We start from the raw sequence: 20,333 nt of genomic DNA, 5'->3' as shown, positions 1-20,333 counted from the left end.
TCTATAATTAAGTTATCTCATATTTTTTGGTTGTACCTGTAATAACCAACTAAAATAAACAGCTCATAATGCTCCCAGATATCATATTTGCTCACGTTTTGGGTTGTTTTTAGAGTGCTATAGATGTGTTATAATTTTCGAATATTTATTTATTTTAAATTGGTTTATTTATACTGTATTTCTATGTTTTATGGAACAATATAAGTGTGTAAAAGTATTCGGGTAAACATATCACACTTTTAAATGATATGTCAAATATTAAAATTATACCAGTGAAATGAAATTTATCGAATTTGTTTAGAACAAAAGTTTGAGATCAATAATTTCATTGAAGTTCAAGGTTGATTTTTAAGTAGATAAGATTTCTTTCCTTACAGAAGAAATTTAATATTATATTAATTAATTTTTAATTTAAAAGAATTCATTATTATCAAAAATTTGACATTAAGAATTATTTTTATATAAAAATATAATTGTTTTTTGAAGAAAAAAAAAATGTCCTAACCAACAACGACGTTACAAACATAATAATCAATAATAATAAAAAGGCCTTTAAATAAATGATGTTATAATATTTAATATAAAAATAAAAATTCTATTAATATTAAAGTCTAAAAATATTCATTACAAATAATTTAAAGATCATCACTATATTCTTATAGTAGTAAGATGCATTGAAATTATAAATATTCTCAAATAAGTTATTTTGTAGTGGCTTCAATTTAAATAAATATATTGATATTGAATGTTATTAATTTTTTTAGAAAATTTACCAATATTCACATATTTTCACAAATAGCTATCCCACCACACCTTAAATAGTAATCTTATAAAAACTCCTTGGCTATATTCATGAATTACGTCAAATACGGCTGCTGTCGGAAATACAAAAGATATAACAAAGGCACAAATGGTAACAACATACATTCCTTCTCCAATCACAATGGTAAATGTAATTATTCGAATATCAATAAATATTCATCTACCAATTATGATGAAGATACAAATATTCAAATAAAAAGCATGCCACATACCAATAATAGACGATTTATATTCTATTTTTTACCGATTTTTGATAAATCAAAATACTCCAAAAATGTGGTCTTCGACCCGACTGGCCAATCAACTTATTATTGGTCCTTTTTTGTCGTAGGCGCCTTCTTATACAACTTATGGGTCATCGGTTACAGGTATGCCTTTGATGAAATAAACGAATATAACAAAATTAAATGGTTGGCCTTAGATTACACCGCTGATTTTATATATATATGTGATATTTTATTTGGGTTTAGGGTCGGGTATTTCAAAGAAGGAGTACTTCAGCATAACTTAAATCGCATCAAGCAAAGGTATCTAAATTCAACCACCTTTTACCTGGACTGTCTTGCCATACTCCCTCTTGATTTTCTGTATCTTTCATTAGGCTATAATTCCCTTTTGCGGATATTTCGTTTGATAAAAATTTTCAAATTTTGGAATTTTATAGATAGAACTGAATGCAATATAAATTATCCTAACATGTTTAGAACCTTCATTTTGTTGCATTACTTACTCGTAATATTTCATTGGAATTCCTGCGTCGTTTACTGTGTTTCTCAGGCCCTCAACTTTAACATTCCCATAAGGAGAAACGATACTCATTTACATGACTTCAACCATCCAGACCGTAATAAATTATCTTATATGAATATCGCCGAAAAAAATATAAATGTTTCAATAAAACATCCTCACGAGCATTATGGACCAGGTGAAACATTAAATCTTTACAGAGCAAATCATACAATTTACCATTCTGAAACGGCCTCCCCTTATCTTAAGTCGCTTTTTTGGAGTACTTTAGCTTTAACTACTATAGGAGATATGCCAAAACCACATTCCAACGGGGAACACATTCTCTCAATATCACAAATAATACTGGGATTGATTTTGTTTGCCTATATGTTAGGGCAAGTTTCCAGCCTCATATCTACTATTCGTATGCAAGAAAGAGAATATCAAAGTAAATAGAATAAATTTAAATAGTATGCTAATTTAATTTTTTAGATTTTACTGATAGATATAAATTTAGTAAAAAACTTTATTATATTTCTAAAACTAACATTTTACCGATTATATTTATGTGATGTCATCCTTTGTGAGTTACAAAATAGATTTACCGATTATAAATTTTGAAAACATCAATGTTAAAATAGATAAAAAAGGTAATATATTATAAAGATTTTTATTCAACCCTGTGATGGATATACAGAAAGCTTTTGATAATAATGTTCGCTAGGTAAAATTATATAGTTCAGTATTTTCTAACACAACTCTTTATATCAACCTTGTTTAACTTATCCCATTCTGTCTAATTCAAATATTACTTTTAACCCTCTTAATAAACCAGGCGTGCAAAGGGGTGGGGGAATCCTCCCTCTTTGCAAATTTGCCAGTTCTCGTAAATATAATTTTTAGCTAATAAACCCCCCCCCCTACACCCCCCCTTTCCACTTCAAAAAATGTAAAATTTTAAGAAAAAATTTAAAAGAATAATTAGTAAAAGTTGATAACTTTTTAAATAACTACTATAATTCAATTTTTTTTTAAAAAAAAGGATTTTAAATATAAAAAAAGTGAAAAACCAAAATTATTTTTATAAAAATCTAATATAGCCAAAGACCTAAAATAAGTGGACCTATAATCTCCAATAAAATTTACCAGGAAAATTCATCTTATAGTGCTCTTCCCCCTCCCTTACCAAAATCCTGGATACGCATATGAAGTAAACATAATTCATATAAAAAATTTATCTCTTCTCTTTCCGCTTGAATCACACCTTAGTCTAAACAACCAATTTGGTGTTCTTCCCTTAAATATTAATAAAAAACCAATCTTGAACGTAAAAGACCGGCTCGGACTGTGGGTCTCAAAAGGGATCGGCCCGCTAATCGGTCCAGTTTAGTCTAAGACCGATAGGACAGGACCATTGACTTTAACTATTATTATCTTATGATATTTTTTATAGCTCGATCATATTATTATTCATAAGATTTATCTTATTAGTTTAGAATAAATAGATCGCTCTGAAACAATTTCTTCTTCGTAATGTCTATTGATCATAAACACCTCTCACCCTCTTCTACCTCCCCGTCACCATAAACCTATTAACAGCGTCTACATGAGCGGGAGGGGTAGGAACAGTTTGCATACTATTTTTTTGAGGGGGTAGGGGGTAAGCTGCTTTAATGGGGGTAGGATAAATTTTTTGACGGGTTATCTATTAAATTTTGAGATGAAATAGGATAAAATTTAATGCTGTAAAAATTAATACTTTTATTATAGTATTATTATAATACAATTCATCGACCAAATCTATATATTGCAAACAATCATACACATTGTTTTCCAAATAAACTATCCTTTTAAATGTAATTTAAAAGGTTTAGATATTTCAACAAGCTCATAATGCCATAATAATTAATTCATTGTAAATAATGGAGGTTTTAATTGAATTTATTATCTAAAAAATAAATTCTTTATATTCACAAAATATCGATAGTTGATATAGAGATAGATTAATTTAAGTTATCCATTATAAATTCTTTGAAAAGAGTATCAAAATAAATAGGTGAAAATAATAATAAAGAGACACCGCCGCCGAAGGCGGCGAAATTTTTTTAGGGAGGTAGGCAAAGGTTTTTGAAGAGGGTTTGCATCCAGTAAAAATCTTGTCATGTAGACCCTGCCTATTAATAATGATAAAAAATCTCTTGATTTATTTGGTATATTTGTCGTATCAATTATAGTGTTCATCACAAATCATTTAATATTATATAAGCTTAGCGCTTTGAACTCGTTATAATTTAATCTGTTTATTTATTTTCACTTCATCTTTATGAAGCATTTATTGCTCTACTGTTTAATATTTTAAACACTTGATATAATCCAACTTAAAGTAGTAACTCTATATAATTTGTAACTCTTATCTATCTTCAATATATATATGTATCATCCATCATTTGTTATCACATTTCTAAATCTAACTTTTATCAATTTTGTCTTTGTTTTTTAAAATTTCTCTATAACCCTACCTATCAGATATGTGATAGATGTTCTTGTTTCTTGCCTTCTGTTATTTTAGGACACTTGTTCTTAATTTAATACATTTCCCCATTGACTTTTTCCTTCCTCATACTAGCTTTTCATGGAGACATAAAGGCTTCTCTATTCCCTTCTCCCTTCAGATGTTTCTCTGTATAATTATCTGGCATATATTACCCAATTTTTCCCATTTCCTTTTAGAATTAAATATCGAGGTCAGGATTTCAATTTCAAATCCATTATGACCAATCCCGAGCTATCGATACTTTTGTAATTTGTTTACCGAAATCATCATGCAATATATATTCCACTCATAGCTGAAGATGATTGTTTATCTTTTTTTTTGTTGATAAAGGTATTTCAATTTTTAAGTAAAATGTTTGAACAATCTAGAATGTCCCTTAAAAACTTTATTTTTTTATAATTATTAGATAATCTTATCTTTCAATTAATGGCATTTTATTGAGAGGAAACCAATATGTCATCTAAATGATTAATTTTCATTTTTAAATTCATTATTATGATGGATGTAGTAGATTATATTAGTAATAAATAACAATTAATCAAAATTATTTTTTAACCTTGATTTGATATCATATTAAATATATTAAACAAATCCCCATAGATATTAATCTTAATGTGATTTAACAAGATGAAAGATATAAATGAAAATGGAGTGTGTGTATAAAATTTAATGTTAAATCCCATAATACAAATTAAAACCTAAAAATTTTTTAAAAAATATAGATTTATATTAAACACTAACGTCATTACATTAGGTTGTTGTTTATATTTTACCAAATAAAATGAATTATAGCATATTTAGGTTGCCAAAATATTATTGGTTGTTTTTTAAATTATTTTTAACGGATAGACAACTATTTATATAACCTTGGTAGATAAAAGGTAAATTTTATTATCAAATGCTTTATGGTCACCCCCTTCAAAACCTGACAGAATTTGAAGTCTTATAATTAATTTTACTAAACGGAATGAATATTACAGTAATGTTCAAAAAATAACTTTTGAAAGAAAAATAACTGTAACCAGAAACTTTTATAGAAATATTAAAAGTAAATTTTACTAAACTGAATGAATATTATATAGTGTTGCTAAAGTAATATTTTGCAAAGAAATAACTAATAATTTATTTTTAAAATGAGATAACAATTTATTAATCTTTTGAAAAATTGTGGTATTTATATTTTTTTGGTGCAAATAAATATTGTATGGTGATATTTTTTTTACAAGTGCAAATAAATATTATATTGTGTTATGCCTGAAAATATTAGCCCAAAATTATTTTTATATAAAAATAATAATTATAATGATGAGTTCTATAAATAATTTATAAAGTAACTTGCAATTGTTACTATTGGAATGTAATTGCAGCTTGACAAGTAAATTTTTGAAAAATGTTACTAGTAACTGTAACCAGTTACCTTTTAAAAAAAGCCCAATCCTTATAAAATTTGAATCTAATAGTTTATGAACTAGATGAGTTTATGTGAAAGTTGATTTCTATCACATCACATTTTAACCAATTTTGAGAGAAATTGGTTCAATAGATAAATGTTAAAAGGTGGTGGCCTATTCACAGGGTTGAGCAAATTTTCAGAAAATTGTATTCGGATACAGATACTTTATAAAATTTTGTATTTAAGATACAAGATACTAGATACTTTAGAAAAATTTCATTAAGATATAAGATACAAGATACTTGTATTTTTTTTTAAAAAAAGTATCTAATATACAAGATACTTTTCTTTAAATAGTCAAAATCAAAATGTATAAAGCTTTATTTTCTTATCTATAATATAAATTTATAAAAAAATATTTAAAATAAATTGTAGAAAATAACAAATTTATTATAAAAGATAATGCGATATTCCATTTAATAATTATATAATTAGCAAATAATGATAAATCAGCATCATATATCAGCATTATTTTTTAATATTATTAATTTTTCAAATGATTTATCGTTCAATCTTTGACGATTTGGTCTATTAACCATATTAGCAAAGCTAAATAATCTTTCAACGGAGGCTGAGGAGGGTAATATTGTGTTATATTTAATAAATATTTCTTTTATATATTTATAACTATTTACATATTTATACTCCGCCTGTCATCTTTCATATAATTTAGGACCTCTATTTCAATATCATTTATTGAATTATTAGAATTGGATGTGGTACTTTTAAAGCAAAAGTAATCATCATCTTCATCAATTGAAGATTTTGTTGAAGTATTAATATCAATATTATTTTTAAAAACAATTAAAACTTCATGTAATAACAAATCCTTAAGGTATTTTTTTCTTTTTCACCACCAATCCAACGATTTTTAAAATAGGGATGAGAAATAGTTGCCAAAAATGCACTTTAAAAATTGTTATCAAAATCATATATATTTTTAAATCTTTTATTTAAATAATTTTCTATGGCAATAGCTAATGGTTTGCAAAATTGTAGATTGGTTTGAATTAAATTTGTAATTTTTTTTAACGACATTTAAAATTGGAGCTGATTCTCCCTAATAGCAGTTGATTTCACTCTGTATTTTGTCAATCGCTATAGCCAATGAAGCCATTATATTGCAATATTCTTCTAAATATTGAATTTCAATATCTCTTAATTTAGGAAACTCTAATTTTTGACATAATTTAGGAAGTTCGCCCTTAAATTTTAATAAACTATGAAGACTATCATACAAACTATTCCATCTAGTGCAACAAGGTGTAACTAATTGTTTTCCTAAAACTGCTTAGATAAGTTCTGCAGTTTTAGACCTATTATTTACACTCCATAGCTTAGTACATTTAGGTATTGCAGGATGATGAATTTTAGAAATGTTAGGAGAATCCTTAATAGCTCTCTCGACATCTGTTGTAGCAATTAGACTTATCGTATGGCATAAACAACGAATGTGTTGAGGCAATGTTATTGAGGCTTCTTTAGACCCTTAAATAAACAGATAAATAATTTTATTTGAATAAAATTTTTTACTAAATTTACAATATCATAATAAATTTTAAAGAAGTATTAAATAATACTTTTAATGATTTCGAATTCTATACATTCATCATCATTGATGTCAAAATCATTCTCTATAGCTTCCATAGAATATCCAAACTCCTTGAAAGCTTTCTTAAAGTTAGAGCCGTTATCTGTAACAGTTGCTATAACTTTTTCGTCAATACTAAAGTCAGGATGAATTTCTTTATTATGATCATCTTGAAGTACTTCAAAAAATTTGCCATTAAGTGTGCTTAGTTTAAATTTATTGTTATAATTTTCGGTTGAAGAATCATCTGAAGACGAAGATAAACATATTATTCTATTTTCTTTTTCCATAATTTTAAAATAGATAGATATAAAACGATTCAAATATGGTAGTTCTAATTGTTAGCAAATTGCTATATGACGACCAACGTCAAATATCTAAATTTTGATTAAATTTTTCATTTAAATTTTAAAACAATATCATTTAAAAATTTAATACTATTTAAATTAACCAATATAATTTTTTTTTAAAGTATCTGTATCTTTTTGAATACAAAGTTGTTAAGATACAAATACTTTTAAATAATATGTATCTTAGATACTGGATACAAAATACTTTTCAAAATTTTAAAAAAGATACAAGATACAAAAGTATCTTGTATCTTGTATCTTAGATACAAATATCCGCGATACTGCCTAACCCTGCCTATTCAGTTGGCAAACACAGTCTTCCACTTATCCCCTATATAATTTTTATTCTAACTATTACTATTATAATATTAGACTGAACCTGGCTAGATCAAAAACATCACCTACTATAGTTTTTGAAATATATTTTAGTACCCTTTTTATAAATTTAAAAATACTCATAATATTTTTGATTATTTTTTTAATTATAATATGTAAATTGAATATGGCCGTATACTTTCTGATCGTCGCTCTAGACTGGGGGATGACATTGTGAAAATGTAATTTATTGATATGCAATAAAAAATAAATAAATTATATATTCGAAATTTTAGTCATATTTTTTATTTGTGGAAATAGCGATACGTAAAAGGGCTACATTTTTAAAAGCGGCAGCGATAGCGTGCTACTTTTAAAACTATCTTTTAACAACAAAAAATCAATAATTTATTTAATTTTTGTTATTTTAAATTTCAACAATTTATAAATAATTGAAAGTATATACAACACTTAATTTCTTTTTTTAATTACAGGAAAAGATGATTTTTAGATAAAAAAAATTTAATATAATTTAGAAAGATTAATTAATTAAAAATTTTTTATTTAATATTCCACTTTTTTTCAAATTTATAAGAATTAATTTTCTAGTGAAAGATCTAATTTGACGATGTCGCAAAAAAAACTGCAACGTAGTTTTTTCCTTCCCTTTTAAATATAATTTTAATTCAAATTTGATTCCTTTTTTGCGAGCATATTTTAAAAAAATGACTATTATTTATATACAAAGGGAAAAATAAATTCAATTCAATAAAGAATGAATTATTTATATTATAATTTGTCTCCATGAAAGAATTTGGATTCTTTACTATTAACTAGTTACCAAGGACAAAATACCTATTATAACATTTAAAGTGATAAATTTATCATGAATTCTTTATACATTATAATTTATGCGTGACTGAAAAAAACAGTTAATATAATTAATCGACAAAACTTAATATTCTTGACATCATATTCAATGTCAAAAATTTTGGTGCGATTATTTCTATATTTAAGTATATATAATAGTGATCTGCACGGGCCTAATTTTTTAGGCCCGACCCGGCCCGAAATTTTTTTTAAAAAATTTTTCCCGGCCCGGCCCGAACACGAATTTTTTTTAGAAACTTTTGCCGGCCCGGCCCGAACCCGAATTTTTTTTAATTCATCCTAAAGTAATAATTATATTTTTTTTAGCTTTTAGTTTATTTTTTATATTTAAGATTTTGTTTTTGCAAAAAATATCTTAGTAAACAGAAAATTTATTTAGTATTTAATTATTTATTTAAAATACTATCAAAAATACCTATAAAAACCAAAAATAATTATAATGTTAAATTACACAACTATATATTAGATTCATATTTATAATTATCATTTAAAAATATCAAAGCATCAACATTTTCTGGTGACAGTCTATTTCTTCTTTCGTCTAATAACCTTCCAGTCTTTGAAAAAGTTCTCTCTGAAGTTGTGGACGTTGCAGGAATTGCTAGAATTTTTCTAGCCAATTTTGTCATCTTTGGTAATCTAATTTCATTTTTATTCCACCATTTTAATATATCTTTTTCTGGATCTATATTTTCATTATTCTCTTTTATGTTTAAATTCTTATAAATTTCAAGCTCATCTGTTTCTTTTTTTTCATATTCTTCCTCATTGTCCTCCCATCTTTCATATTCATTGCCTGATATATAAAAATAATATAAATAGAACAATTTTAAATGTACCTTTAGATCTTTTAGGCGATTCCACAATTTGAGAAACGCCTTGAATATCCAAATCTATAATATCAATTGAAGGACAATATTCTTCAGAATTAATTATATTTTTGACCTGAATTCTCTACTTCTAATATTTCCATTGATGATAACATTCTTAATTTTCTATATTTGGGGCATAAAAATGTCGCTATTTTATGCAAAATATTGATTTTAAATTTAGATAATAAAAAATTTTTTAAATTGGTTTTTATTTCTTTTATTTCATTGTTTTGATAAAATGAATCATTTAAATCCTCGTGAAGAATATTATTAAAGCATAGCAGTACTTTATGTAAAGTAGGATTAATATCTCCTTCTAGTTCTTTAGTAGCTTTATCAAAAGGATATAAAATATCAATCAAATTTTTCAAAATAGATTTCTCCAAGTTTTCCATTTTATTAATATCTCCCTTGGATGATAAAAAATTGACGATGTCATCATATTGGTTATAAATAGATTTCAACATATTTAATTTTGAATTCCATCTAGTTTCGATATCTTGTTGTAATGTTTTGTCTAAATATTGATTCATGCCGGTTTGTTTAAAATACATGGTTAATTTTTTAGCAGAAATAAGGGTTTGATATATATTAGGGGAGCGATAATTTTCAAAGATTGTTCCTTAAAGGTATTTCGAAGAACAGTTTTTAATAGATGTGCGCTGCAATTTAATCTGGTGTATTTTTCTAGGGCTTTAATTATATTAGCTCCTTGATCAGATATAAATATTATATTTTTCACTTGATCGGGAATTATTCCAATTGCAGCAAAATTTTGTAGCATTTCCTTATGTATGTTCGCGGCGGTTTTTTTCTCTTCTTTAAACTTATTCGTAAATAAAACATGTTTATATAAGGTTTCACCTTCGATATAATGAATTGAAACAGTTAAATAGGAAAACTTTTTAAAAGAATCTGTCCACATGTCTGTTGTAGCAGAGCATTTTTTATCAAATAATTGAACATTTATTTTATTAACCAAATTTGTTCTAATTTGATCCGTCATAACTATAGCATTTCTCGATAAAGTAGTTGGATGGGGAATAATTTCGCTACAGTCAATATTACCGTAAATGGAGCCAATTTGAATAAAATTTTGAGCCATTTTTATAAAGCCATCTTCTCCAGTTATCGAATCAAAGGCACGCATGTCCTTGGCGCAATAATAGATCAAGGTATCACATAGTTTCTTTTTAATAGTTAAGGAAGAATTTAGATCTATTTTCTTTTGAATATACCTAGTTATTTTAGGAATAGAGGAATCGTCATTCTTAACGCACTTGTGACGTCTTAAATGAGAATTTCCAGATGTGCTTTTATATTGTAATATACTATTACATTTTTTACATTGGACGTAATCACGTTTTTTGTTTTTATCATCAAATATGTCTTCAAAATATTCCCATATATTGCTTTTACCTAAATGGGGCAAACAAATATATGTTCCATTTTGTATTTGTTTTTTTAAAAAAATTAAATTCATTTTTAAATTATATTTAAAATTTAAGTTTTATAAAAAAACATTTAAATTATTTTACCCATAATAAAATATATATGACATATGGCGTCTACTTTCTAAATAAATAAAATTAAATATTTATATTTTACAAATAAAAAATGTTGCCGCCTTGTTTCTTAAAAAAAAAAGTTTAATTATATATTTATACCAAGAATAAAAGATACATGCCATCATATGGCGTCTAGCTTCTTCAAATAAAATTAAATATTTTTATTTTACAAAAAATATTAGTGCCAATATTAAAAATATTTTAAGGCCCGGCCCGACCCGGCCCGAATTTTTTTAAAAAATATTAGGCCCGACCCAACCCGAACCCTAATTTTTTTTTAAAGTAGGCCCAAACCCGGCCCGAAGCCCGTTCGGGCCGGGCCGGGTTCGGGCCGGGTACGGGCCGGGCCTACTTTTGCAGATCTCTAATATATAATCATATAAAAAAGGAAGGACATATATTATATTTTTTAATATAATATTAATATGGCTTTTTTTAGTAAAAAATTTATTGAGTATCATCATTTAATCACCTATCATTTAAAAACTTATAAATTTTCCACTTATTATCGTATAAAATAGAATATATTCTATTCTATTTAGTCAACCATTTTCATCTAACACTAAGCTAATTTTTGTAATAAATTATTAATAAAAATTTATAATCATTTAATTCTGTCGGTCCTTCTCAATTTTAAAATTTCATTTCAGATGTAAAATTTCTTCTAGAACACTTATAAAATCAGACTAGACTCTTATTTTGACGACCTCTCTAGAGATCTTTAATGAATTATCTAACAGTATATAATAGTAAATATGTTGTATACTAATTATAATATTTTGTAAAGAATGTAAATAATTAAAAACATTACTTATTTTTTTAAACTTATATAAACACATAAACAGTACAAATGGATATTATCAAAACGTATATGAGAAAGCAAGATGTGCCAAAAAAATTTAGGATCAAAGTTTGCAAATGGCTTAATTACAATCGCTTGTCTAAGAAATCGGCTCAGGAAAACAAAATAATTAACACTTTGCCAAACAAACTTAAAGCAGAAATGGCCATCTACGTTCATTTGGACACTTTAAGACGAGTCGAAATCTTTCAAAACACTGAAGCAGGATTTTTGAGACAACTGGTTCTTAAACTTAAACCCGTTTTATTTTCTCCCGGTGATTATGTTTGCCTCAAAGGTAAATGGTCACGAAGGATTTATATGATATTAAACATTAACAATCACCATTAATTGGTAAATGGTATGATTTTAGATGGCATTCGAAAACTATAATACATTATATAAAAATATTTTCTTAAATAAGTATGACAAGTAGGTAAATAAATATATTATGCATTTCAGGATTAGAGAATGCAATAATTATATAATAATAGAACTACAAAGGAACATGCTATCTCGCAAAAAAACGGTCAAATTTGTGGAAATTTAAAAAATAAATAGGCCTTATTTTTATAATTTTTTGGACTCTTCTTAAGATAGGAAATGATTAAATATAACATCATGTTAAAGTCAAAGAATATTTATATTGTAATATGAATTTAATTTTTTTTCATTTATTTTGTTACTCTTTTCTTTAACATGGTGAGTGAATGCTTTTTAACGTGAATTAGGATGTACAGTTATATGGATAACTTTAAAAGTGAAGACTAAAAGTTTAATGATTTATTATTAAGTTTGAAAAAAATTGTGACTTTTTTTGTTCAAAATTTTGTGCCAAAAATCTTAAATAACTTAAAATATAATTTTTTTTAAGAAGGTCAAGATTTTTTTTAAAAAAAATTGTGATTTTATCATGAAATATTTTTCATGAATAAAATCCAATGACATATATAAAACCTAGACTGACGATTCATTCATTAAAAGTGTACATTAATGCAAATCAGCTGGAGACGCCATCTTGGTTACACTAATCATTTAAATTTTTAAACGAGAGCCTAATTTATTTCTACATCTGATGCAAACTTTATTAAAGAATTACCGGATCATCGAGATAATAAGGAAGCAAGTTATCATTTTAATAGTAGTTTTTAACATAAGAATAATTACTATATATGTTATCAAAATGGCGGGTCCACAGCTGATTTGATTTTAACGACACTTAAAAATGCATTTTAATGATTATAAATGTCATTGATATAAATCACAAAAAATTTACTTATAAAATATTTTTAAAAAAAGCTATCGAATTTTAGATTTGATCAATCCTGTTTGCGCTTTCTCAAAAAAAAATCTTTTTTAAAAAAAATGTTCTTTTTAAAAATCTCAATTAACTCTAATTTATTAACAATAATGGGCAAAAAAAACATATTTATCTTGTATCACTTTAAAGATTTATAACATATAGTGTTGTGATGATTTAATGAAACATATTGACGATTAAATTAAAACTCATCCATATAAAATTATTTTCTTTGCAAAAATAATTAAAATAACAAAAAGAGTATTAAAATGGATGGGTTTTAATTTAATCGTCAATCAATATGTTTAATAAAATCATAACACTGTAAATCTTGTAAAATGTCAACAATGTTTGTCATTTTTTTTACTTATAAGATTATAAATACATTTTATTTTATAATAGCAAGTTTTTTTTAAAAAATATTAATATCGTTTGAGGGAATCATCTCTCAAGTTATATAGGTTATAAGTTTTTAGTCACATTGACCTAACAGTAACTAGATTGAAAAAGAAACTATGCTTTTTGAAAAAACTATATTGGTTATCGTCAATGTGTATTTTTTGTCAATGTGTAAATTTTTTTAATTATAAATCATTTTTGAACGCGTTTTTTAACTTTTAGAAATACAATTTCGTTAAAATATATTTTGCGTGTAGAAAACTTACTTGATTTTTAAAATATTTGCCAAGAACTTTTATTAATACAACTTATATTGTTTTTTTCAAAAATTTTTTATATAAATTATAAATGACTCAAAAGGAAAAATTGTCTGAAATCCATTTAGATATTCAAGAATACATTTTCGCAAAAATCAGACTTTTAAATTTAAAAAAACTAAAAATGATTTAAAGTTAAAAAAAATATCACATTGACAAAAAACAGCACATTGACTTTAACATATACACAAATGGAACCTCTAATTCAAATTATTGAAACAAAATTTAGGTGAAGTTGGAAAAGAAATGTACATCGTAAACACGGGTATATTAGAGATTATAGGCGGACAAGATAATCACACTGTTTTGCTGATATTGAGGGCGGGTAGTTACTTTGGAGAAATATCGGTTCTAAATATGGGGCCTTACGGAAATCGACGAACTGCCTCTATAAGATCCGTAGGGTATTCAGAATTGTTCTCTCTATCCAAAGATGATTTATGGGAGGTGTTGAAAGAATATCCTAATGCCAGAGCTAGACTTGAAGATATAGCCTCGAGACGTTTATCAATGGCCAAAACCGAAGGAAATCAAAATCATTTGGTGAACGAAGGAAACGAACCCAACGGAATTTCTAATAATAATGAAATGAATGATGTGCAGTCTCTACCTGATCGCCAGTTCTACAGCAAAAAAAAGACTAATGTTAAAAATTATTTAGATAAAGATACCATGATTACCAATAGAAAATACATGATACCTCTCATATCTATATCAAATAATTCGGATACCATATCAACGGATGATCAAAATACAATCGAAAATCATTCGCCCTCAGACCTTGAAGTTAGCCGACCTTCGAGTGCGTCATCTTCCATAATCTCCAAAAGAACTGGGAACTATCTAAAAACTCAAATTATACCTGAATCTAAATATTTATGCGCCCGAACTCTTACACCTCTTAAAAGATTATCAAGTTTTTTTTAGCTTAATTATATAAACTTTTATTTGATATCTTAGAGCTCAACAAATCGATTAGTTATCCATATTTTGGTGGAATAATGCAATATGCATCTCAATCAAACCTTTCAGAGCAACAAATTTATAGATCTGATAATTTAAAATAATATAAATCCTTCAATAATAAAATAATTATAACTTATTTTGTGAATAATTATAATTTAAATTTATTTAGTAAATAAATATTTTATATACAATTTATAAATATAATAAAATTCCAGCTTGTTGCCTTAATTTAAGCAAGCTTTATTTTTATCCAGTCTTGAATAAAAAATAATTCGAAATGTGTCAAAATAAGTTTTATGAAAATTGTAAGTTATTTATTTTTCGCTTTTGCTATTGAAGGTCTGCAAATCCTGCTCGTTAAGAATTTTTGCACAAGACTTTCGGTCCGTTAAATTTTTTGCTAAGCCGACTCGTTATAATTTATTTTAAAATTTTCCCAGCCTGGCCTGTAAATTTTACGACGTCAGGTTCGGCCAGTTAAAACTTATGAAAAGCCCGACACGACCCATAATTTTTTGTACGAATTTTCTGGCCATAAGATTTTTATCATATATTGTCGGTTAAGTTTTCTATATCCACTTTCTTGCAAAATGCTTTTTTTGATAAATGAATTCAGTACTATATTCTTAAATATCTACAATTAAAATGTTAAAATATAATTGAGAATAAATAATCATTTATTTGCATTATTACATTGTGATTTCCTATTTAATAAATAGGAGATCCCTTTTTTTACTCTTCTGAACAATTTTGGTATAGATATATTGCACTATTATACTCAGCCGACTGTGTATATATATCTCTAATTTTTTCCAATTTTAATTAAGGCTTTTATATCTCTCCTCTATGGCTTATCTGTTTCTACAATAATCGTTTTATAAATCAATTTGGTTTATCTGTATTGTGCATTTGTAATTGGATCACATCATGAATAATATTTTTTTAAATCTTTTGCGAATATACTATACTAATTTAGTTAGATAGCTCTTAAAATACAAGATATGCATATTATAATTTATTTTCAAATAGTATTAATCAAAATATTAGCTTGAAATTCTCGGGCTCACCTATTAAAATTTTATGAAAAATCCAAGGCCGAATTTCCCGACCCGTTGTAATTTTTTTAGAAATTTTTCCCTTCCCTCGAGTCCAGCAGATTTTTAAGTGCTCTTCTTTGCTATCATAACTATTTATTATTTTGTTTTTTGATGTTGTTAATTTTCTATTTTAATATAAATTTAGTTGTAGTAGATCTTAAAGTTGAGTTTTTTTGTATTTTATCGCTAATTTTATAATATAAAGTTCTACAGACTAACTCAAGTTGTTTAAACTTTACAAGCTCCTGTTATTAAAATCAACAATTTTATAAATTTTATTTATATTTTTTTAAATTTAACAACAAGCATTTTCGTCACTTAAATTTTGTCATCCTTTGAATTCGCAAGAATGAGGAAGGTGTGTTAATTAACTGGATTAAATAAAAAAAAATCTAACAGTGAAAAATGAATAATATATAATTATAATAAAAATTATTTTTTTGATTTAATTTTAGCGTAATTTGCCAATTATAATGTAACTAGTTGATAACCCATCATGACGGGAATAAAAAAATCATGAACTATTACAGGAAAATTTTTTTTGAATCTTAATTAACCTTCAAATTTATTGGAATTAAAATGCTCAAATAACTACCCCAAGTAATTATTAAAATATCAACTAAAAAAATAAAGATATATTTTATTTAACCAATCAAAAAATAAATATATAAAAAAAACATATAATAGTGGTGAAATTTATGATTCTCATCAATCTTACCCTCTCAAGCATAAGATTTATCTTTAGAAATAAACTAAATTATTTTAATTATAATATTTCACACATTATTGTTTAAAGTCAAATAGACTCTATATACCTATTTATTTCATGGAATTAAAATACTCAAATACCTAAACTATGTAACTATACCACAATATGCCAATCAAATTCACTACTCCTTAGTACATATTACATTTTAAATTTAACAAATAAATTTAAATTATATTTAGCCAATTGAACATTAAAAGTCATAACAAAACTTTTCTCTCACCATTAATATGTGATCTCTGGAATACCAATTTACCACCAAGTAAAATCCAACCTTTTAAATTAAAACGTCGTCAATTTCCTATTCTCCCATCTTTTGTTATTACTATTAATAAAAGTCAGTGTCAAACCTTCGATCATGTAGACATCTCAATTATTTAAAAAAATAATTAATCAACCCTCAAATTTATTGAAATTATCGTCAGGGAAAAAAAATAAATTATCAAATTTTTAAAAATGACAAATTCGTTTTTAAAAAAAGTTTAATATTTACCCCGTTCATATAAAAATATGGACATGAGATATTGTGAGAAGAACATAAATAAATATAAATTATGTTTTAAGTTAAAGAAATAATTTTATCTTCTTAAAAATTTAAAAATGGTTAATTGATATTTTAATAAATACTTACATTAATTATTTGAGCATATTTTATAGGTACAATCATAACTTTAGTATTTTTTGAGTAACCCGACATTAAGTTTTCCATGGTATAAAACAGGTAATATAAACCTACATGATCAAAGGGTTGACACTGATTTAGGAAATTGAAGATGTTTTAATATAAAAGGTAGTTGAATTTCACTTGTTACTAAAGAATTTGAACAATTTGTTGGTTTGTATAAATGTTTAAATTTTCCATGTAAATCAATATATATAATATTAAATTTTATTAATATAATAATTTTACTTGACAGGGTAAGAAATAATTTTATCTTCTTAAAAATATAAAAAAGGTTGTGATCTTCTTAAAAATCGTTAATTAAAAAAAGATCGTTAATTAAAAATGGTTGATTATTAATTAATAAAACAAAGAAAATAAATTTAAACCAATAAAATAGAAAGAAAATAAATTTAAACCAATGAAATAAGACCTTAATAAACCAATAAAAATAAAGATTAATAAGCCAATAAAAATAAAAAATAACAGCAAAATAATAACGTATATAAAAAAGATAATATTACAAAATTTAATATAGAAGGTGGCTGAGCGGGAAGAATGCTTGCCTTTAAAACGTTAAGTCATGGGTTCGAATCCCGTTATATACAAAAATTTTTCTTAAACAAGCGAATAAATAGGGGTAAAACAAGGCTGTACCCTCTCACCTCTCCTGTTTAACATAATCATCAATAAAATAATAAAAGAAGTATTGGGAGCTGCAGATCTAGTAGACATAGGATCTAATGAGAAGATTTTTTTTGTTAATAGGATAATATCCTATGCAGATGATATTGTAGTGATTTCGAAAAGTATTGAAGAGACCAAAAATCTACTTTATCTAATTGAGACAGTAAGCTATAGAGTTGGACTTAGGATCAACTTTAACAAAACGGTTATTCTTCCCTCCCCAAACGCGCCTTCAATTCAAGATTTTACAGTTGGAGGGAATACAGTGAAAATAGTAGAGAATGTAAAATACTTAGGGGTAATCTTAGATAACAGAGGAAGTTGTAAAGATGAGATGAAGATGAGAATACAGAAAGCTAGAGGTGCTTTCTACAGATATATGTAAATATGGAAAGCTAGCGAAATTTCAGTGTTTACTAGATTGAGAATATTCAACTCGTTGATTGTTCCAATTGCATTATATGGTGGAGATATCTGGGAGGCAAACAAAACAGAGATTAGACGGCTTCAATCTTTTATAAATAATTGTCTTCGTACGATACACGGGATTTTCTATCCAAGAGTTATCTCTAACTCGAATCTTTGGAGGAAGTCTACTCACACACCAGTGAATATTACTCTTAAGAAAAGACGGATTCAGTTCTTAGGCCACGTAATAAGAAACTCAGATAATAATTTAGTCCACGATGCCATAACATGGCTGTACTCATATAAAGGTAAACAGTACACAAAATACAAAACATTATGGTACTATAAAACTATAAAAGATATAATGGGTCTAAACGTTAACATGAAACAATTCATTAAACTGAATAACAATAAAAGATCCATTAAAAAACTGTTTCGCATCAAGAAAAGTTACCTTCAATGAGTATAAAAATACATTCTCAGAATGTATGTTACATTATCATCACCCATTAATCCTATCGTATATTTACCATCGTAATAAATTTCAAAAAATTTAAACTCAGCATTATCAAACATTTCCAATACCATCATACATTCAAATCCTCTCATAAGTATATTTTGTATTTCCTTACTAAAAATTGTTTTAATATAGTAAAGATTTTTAATGTTAAGTCCTCAACCCACCACAACGTAATTAACTTTCACTGTAGTTATTGGGTATAGGCTCTTTTTTTGTCCCATTCCCTTTTGTATAAGCCTATAGAGGTTTAAGTAATATTTTTCGAAATGTTGCGCCTACAAGTACGTGCGGCTTGCCCACAAACGTGTGGAGGGCTCCTCATATTTTAACTTTTATACCCAAATTTAACTGTTCCAATAAGATGGAAATGAGGAAAACCTAGCGTAGCTCTGTTGCATTCAACACTAGAGGGCATAAGCGCTATATATCACGTATCACGTAAATTTTCTAAAAATTTAACATTAGAGAGATATAGTCTCCTTCGATTATTTAACATTAAGAAGATAGGAAAGTTGATATAAAAAATAAAAATTAACATTAAGAAGATAGGAAGTTGATGAGAAAAATAAAAATTAACATTAAGAAGATAGGATAGTGATGAGAAAAATAAAAATTAACATTAAGGCAGAGACCTGCAGAGGTACCATTTGCACGGCCCGGCCCGGCCTTGTTTTAAATTTTTTAGGCCCGGCCCGGATATTTTTTAAAAAAATTTTTACGGCCCGGCCCAGCCCGGATATTTTTTAAAAAATTTTTTACGGCCCGGCCCGGATTTAAAAATTTCAGGCCCGGCTCGGAATTTTTTAAAATTATATTCGACCTGGTATATACAAAAATTCACCTATGAGATATTTTACCATATTTTTCAGCGAGTATTATCGCTTATTATTTAAAAAATGCATGTAAAAAGCTAATATTTTGAGAATAATATTGAATTTATAAATTATAAAACTGTTATTTATAAAAATGGATATTTTGAGTATATACTATATTTTATATTGCATTTACAAAAATAAAACTAATATTCATAAAAATGTTAATAATATTTGTCATATACTATATTTTATATTACATTTAAAAAAAATAAAACTAATATTTAATTTATAAAAATGAAAAATATTTTGAGAATATAATATATTGTATTTAATTAACTATTTAATTTATAAAATAAAAATAAATCGCCATTTAAAAAAATGCATGTATAATAAATAGTATTTTGAAAATAT

General features: G+C 25.9%; 1 protein-coding gene across 2 annotated transcripts; it reads left to right on the top strand.

Annotated features, from left to right (window-relative positions):
* Window positions 1-793: 793 nt before the first annotated feature.
* Window positions 794-15,078, top strand: LOC135925591 (cyclic nucleotide-gated cation channel alpha-3-like). 2 transcript variants are annotated; one of them, XM_065460999.1, is made up of 5 exons: window positions 794-1,190; window positions 1,293-1,999; window positions 11,991-12,284; window positions 14,232-14,918; window positions 14,963-15,078. In XM_065460999.1, the coding sequence occupies exons 1-5, from the start codon at window positions 853-855 to the stop codon at window positions 15,067-15,069; spliced, it is 2,133 nt and encodes a 710-aa protein (XP_065317071.1). In that variant the 5' UTR covers window positions 794-852; the 3' UTR covers window positions 15,070-15,078. The 2 variants fall into 2 exon arrangements, with proteins under 2 accessions (XP_065317071.1, XP_065317070.1); XM_065460998.1 differs by having other exon boundaries at window positions 794-1,999.
* Window positions 15,079-20,333: the final 5,255 nt, after the last annotated feature.

This window comes from Gordionus sp. m RMFG-2023, chromosome 2, assembly GCF_954871325.1.
Source record: "Gordionus sp. m RMFG-2023 chromosome 2, tfGorSpeb1-WG-v2, whole genome shotgun sequence".
In the NCBI taxonomy this organism is placed as follows: domain Eukaryota; kingdom Metazoa; phylum Nematomorpha; class Gordioida; order Chordodea; family Parachordodidae; genus Gordionus; species Gordionus sp. m RMFG-2023.
This window is presented reverse-complemented; position numbering and strand designations above follow the sequence as displayed.

Excerpts from the sequence above, each read along its gene's own strand:
- LOC135925591 (XM_065460998.1), top strand. The coding sequence starts at position 853 with ATGAATTACGTCAAATACGGCTGCTGTCGGAAATACAAAAGATATAAC. Across the intron at positions 2,000-11,990 it reads GCAAGAAAGAGAATATCAAA|TACAAATGGATATTATCAAA; the intron begins GTAAATAGAATA and ends ACACATAAACAG. Across the intron at positions 14,919-14,962 it reads ACCTCTTAAAAGATTATCAA|AGCTCAACAAATCGATTAGT; the intron begins GTTTTTTTTAGC and ends TTGATATCTTAG.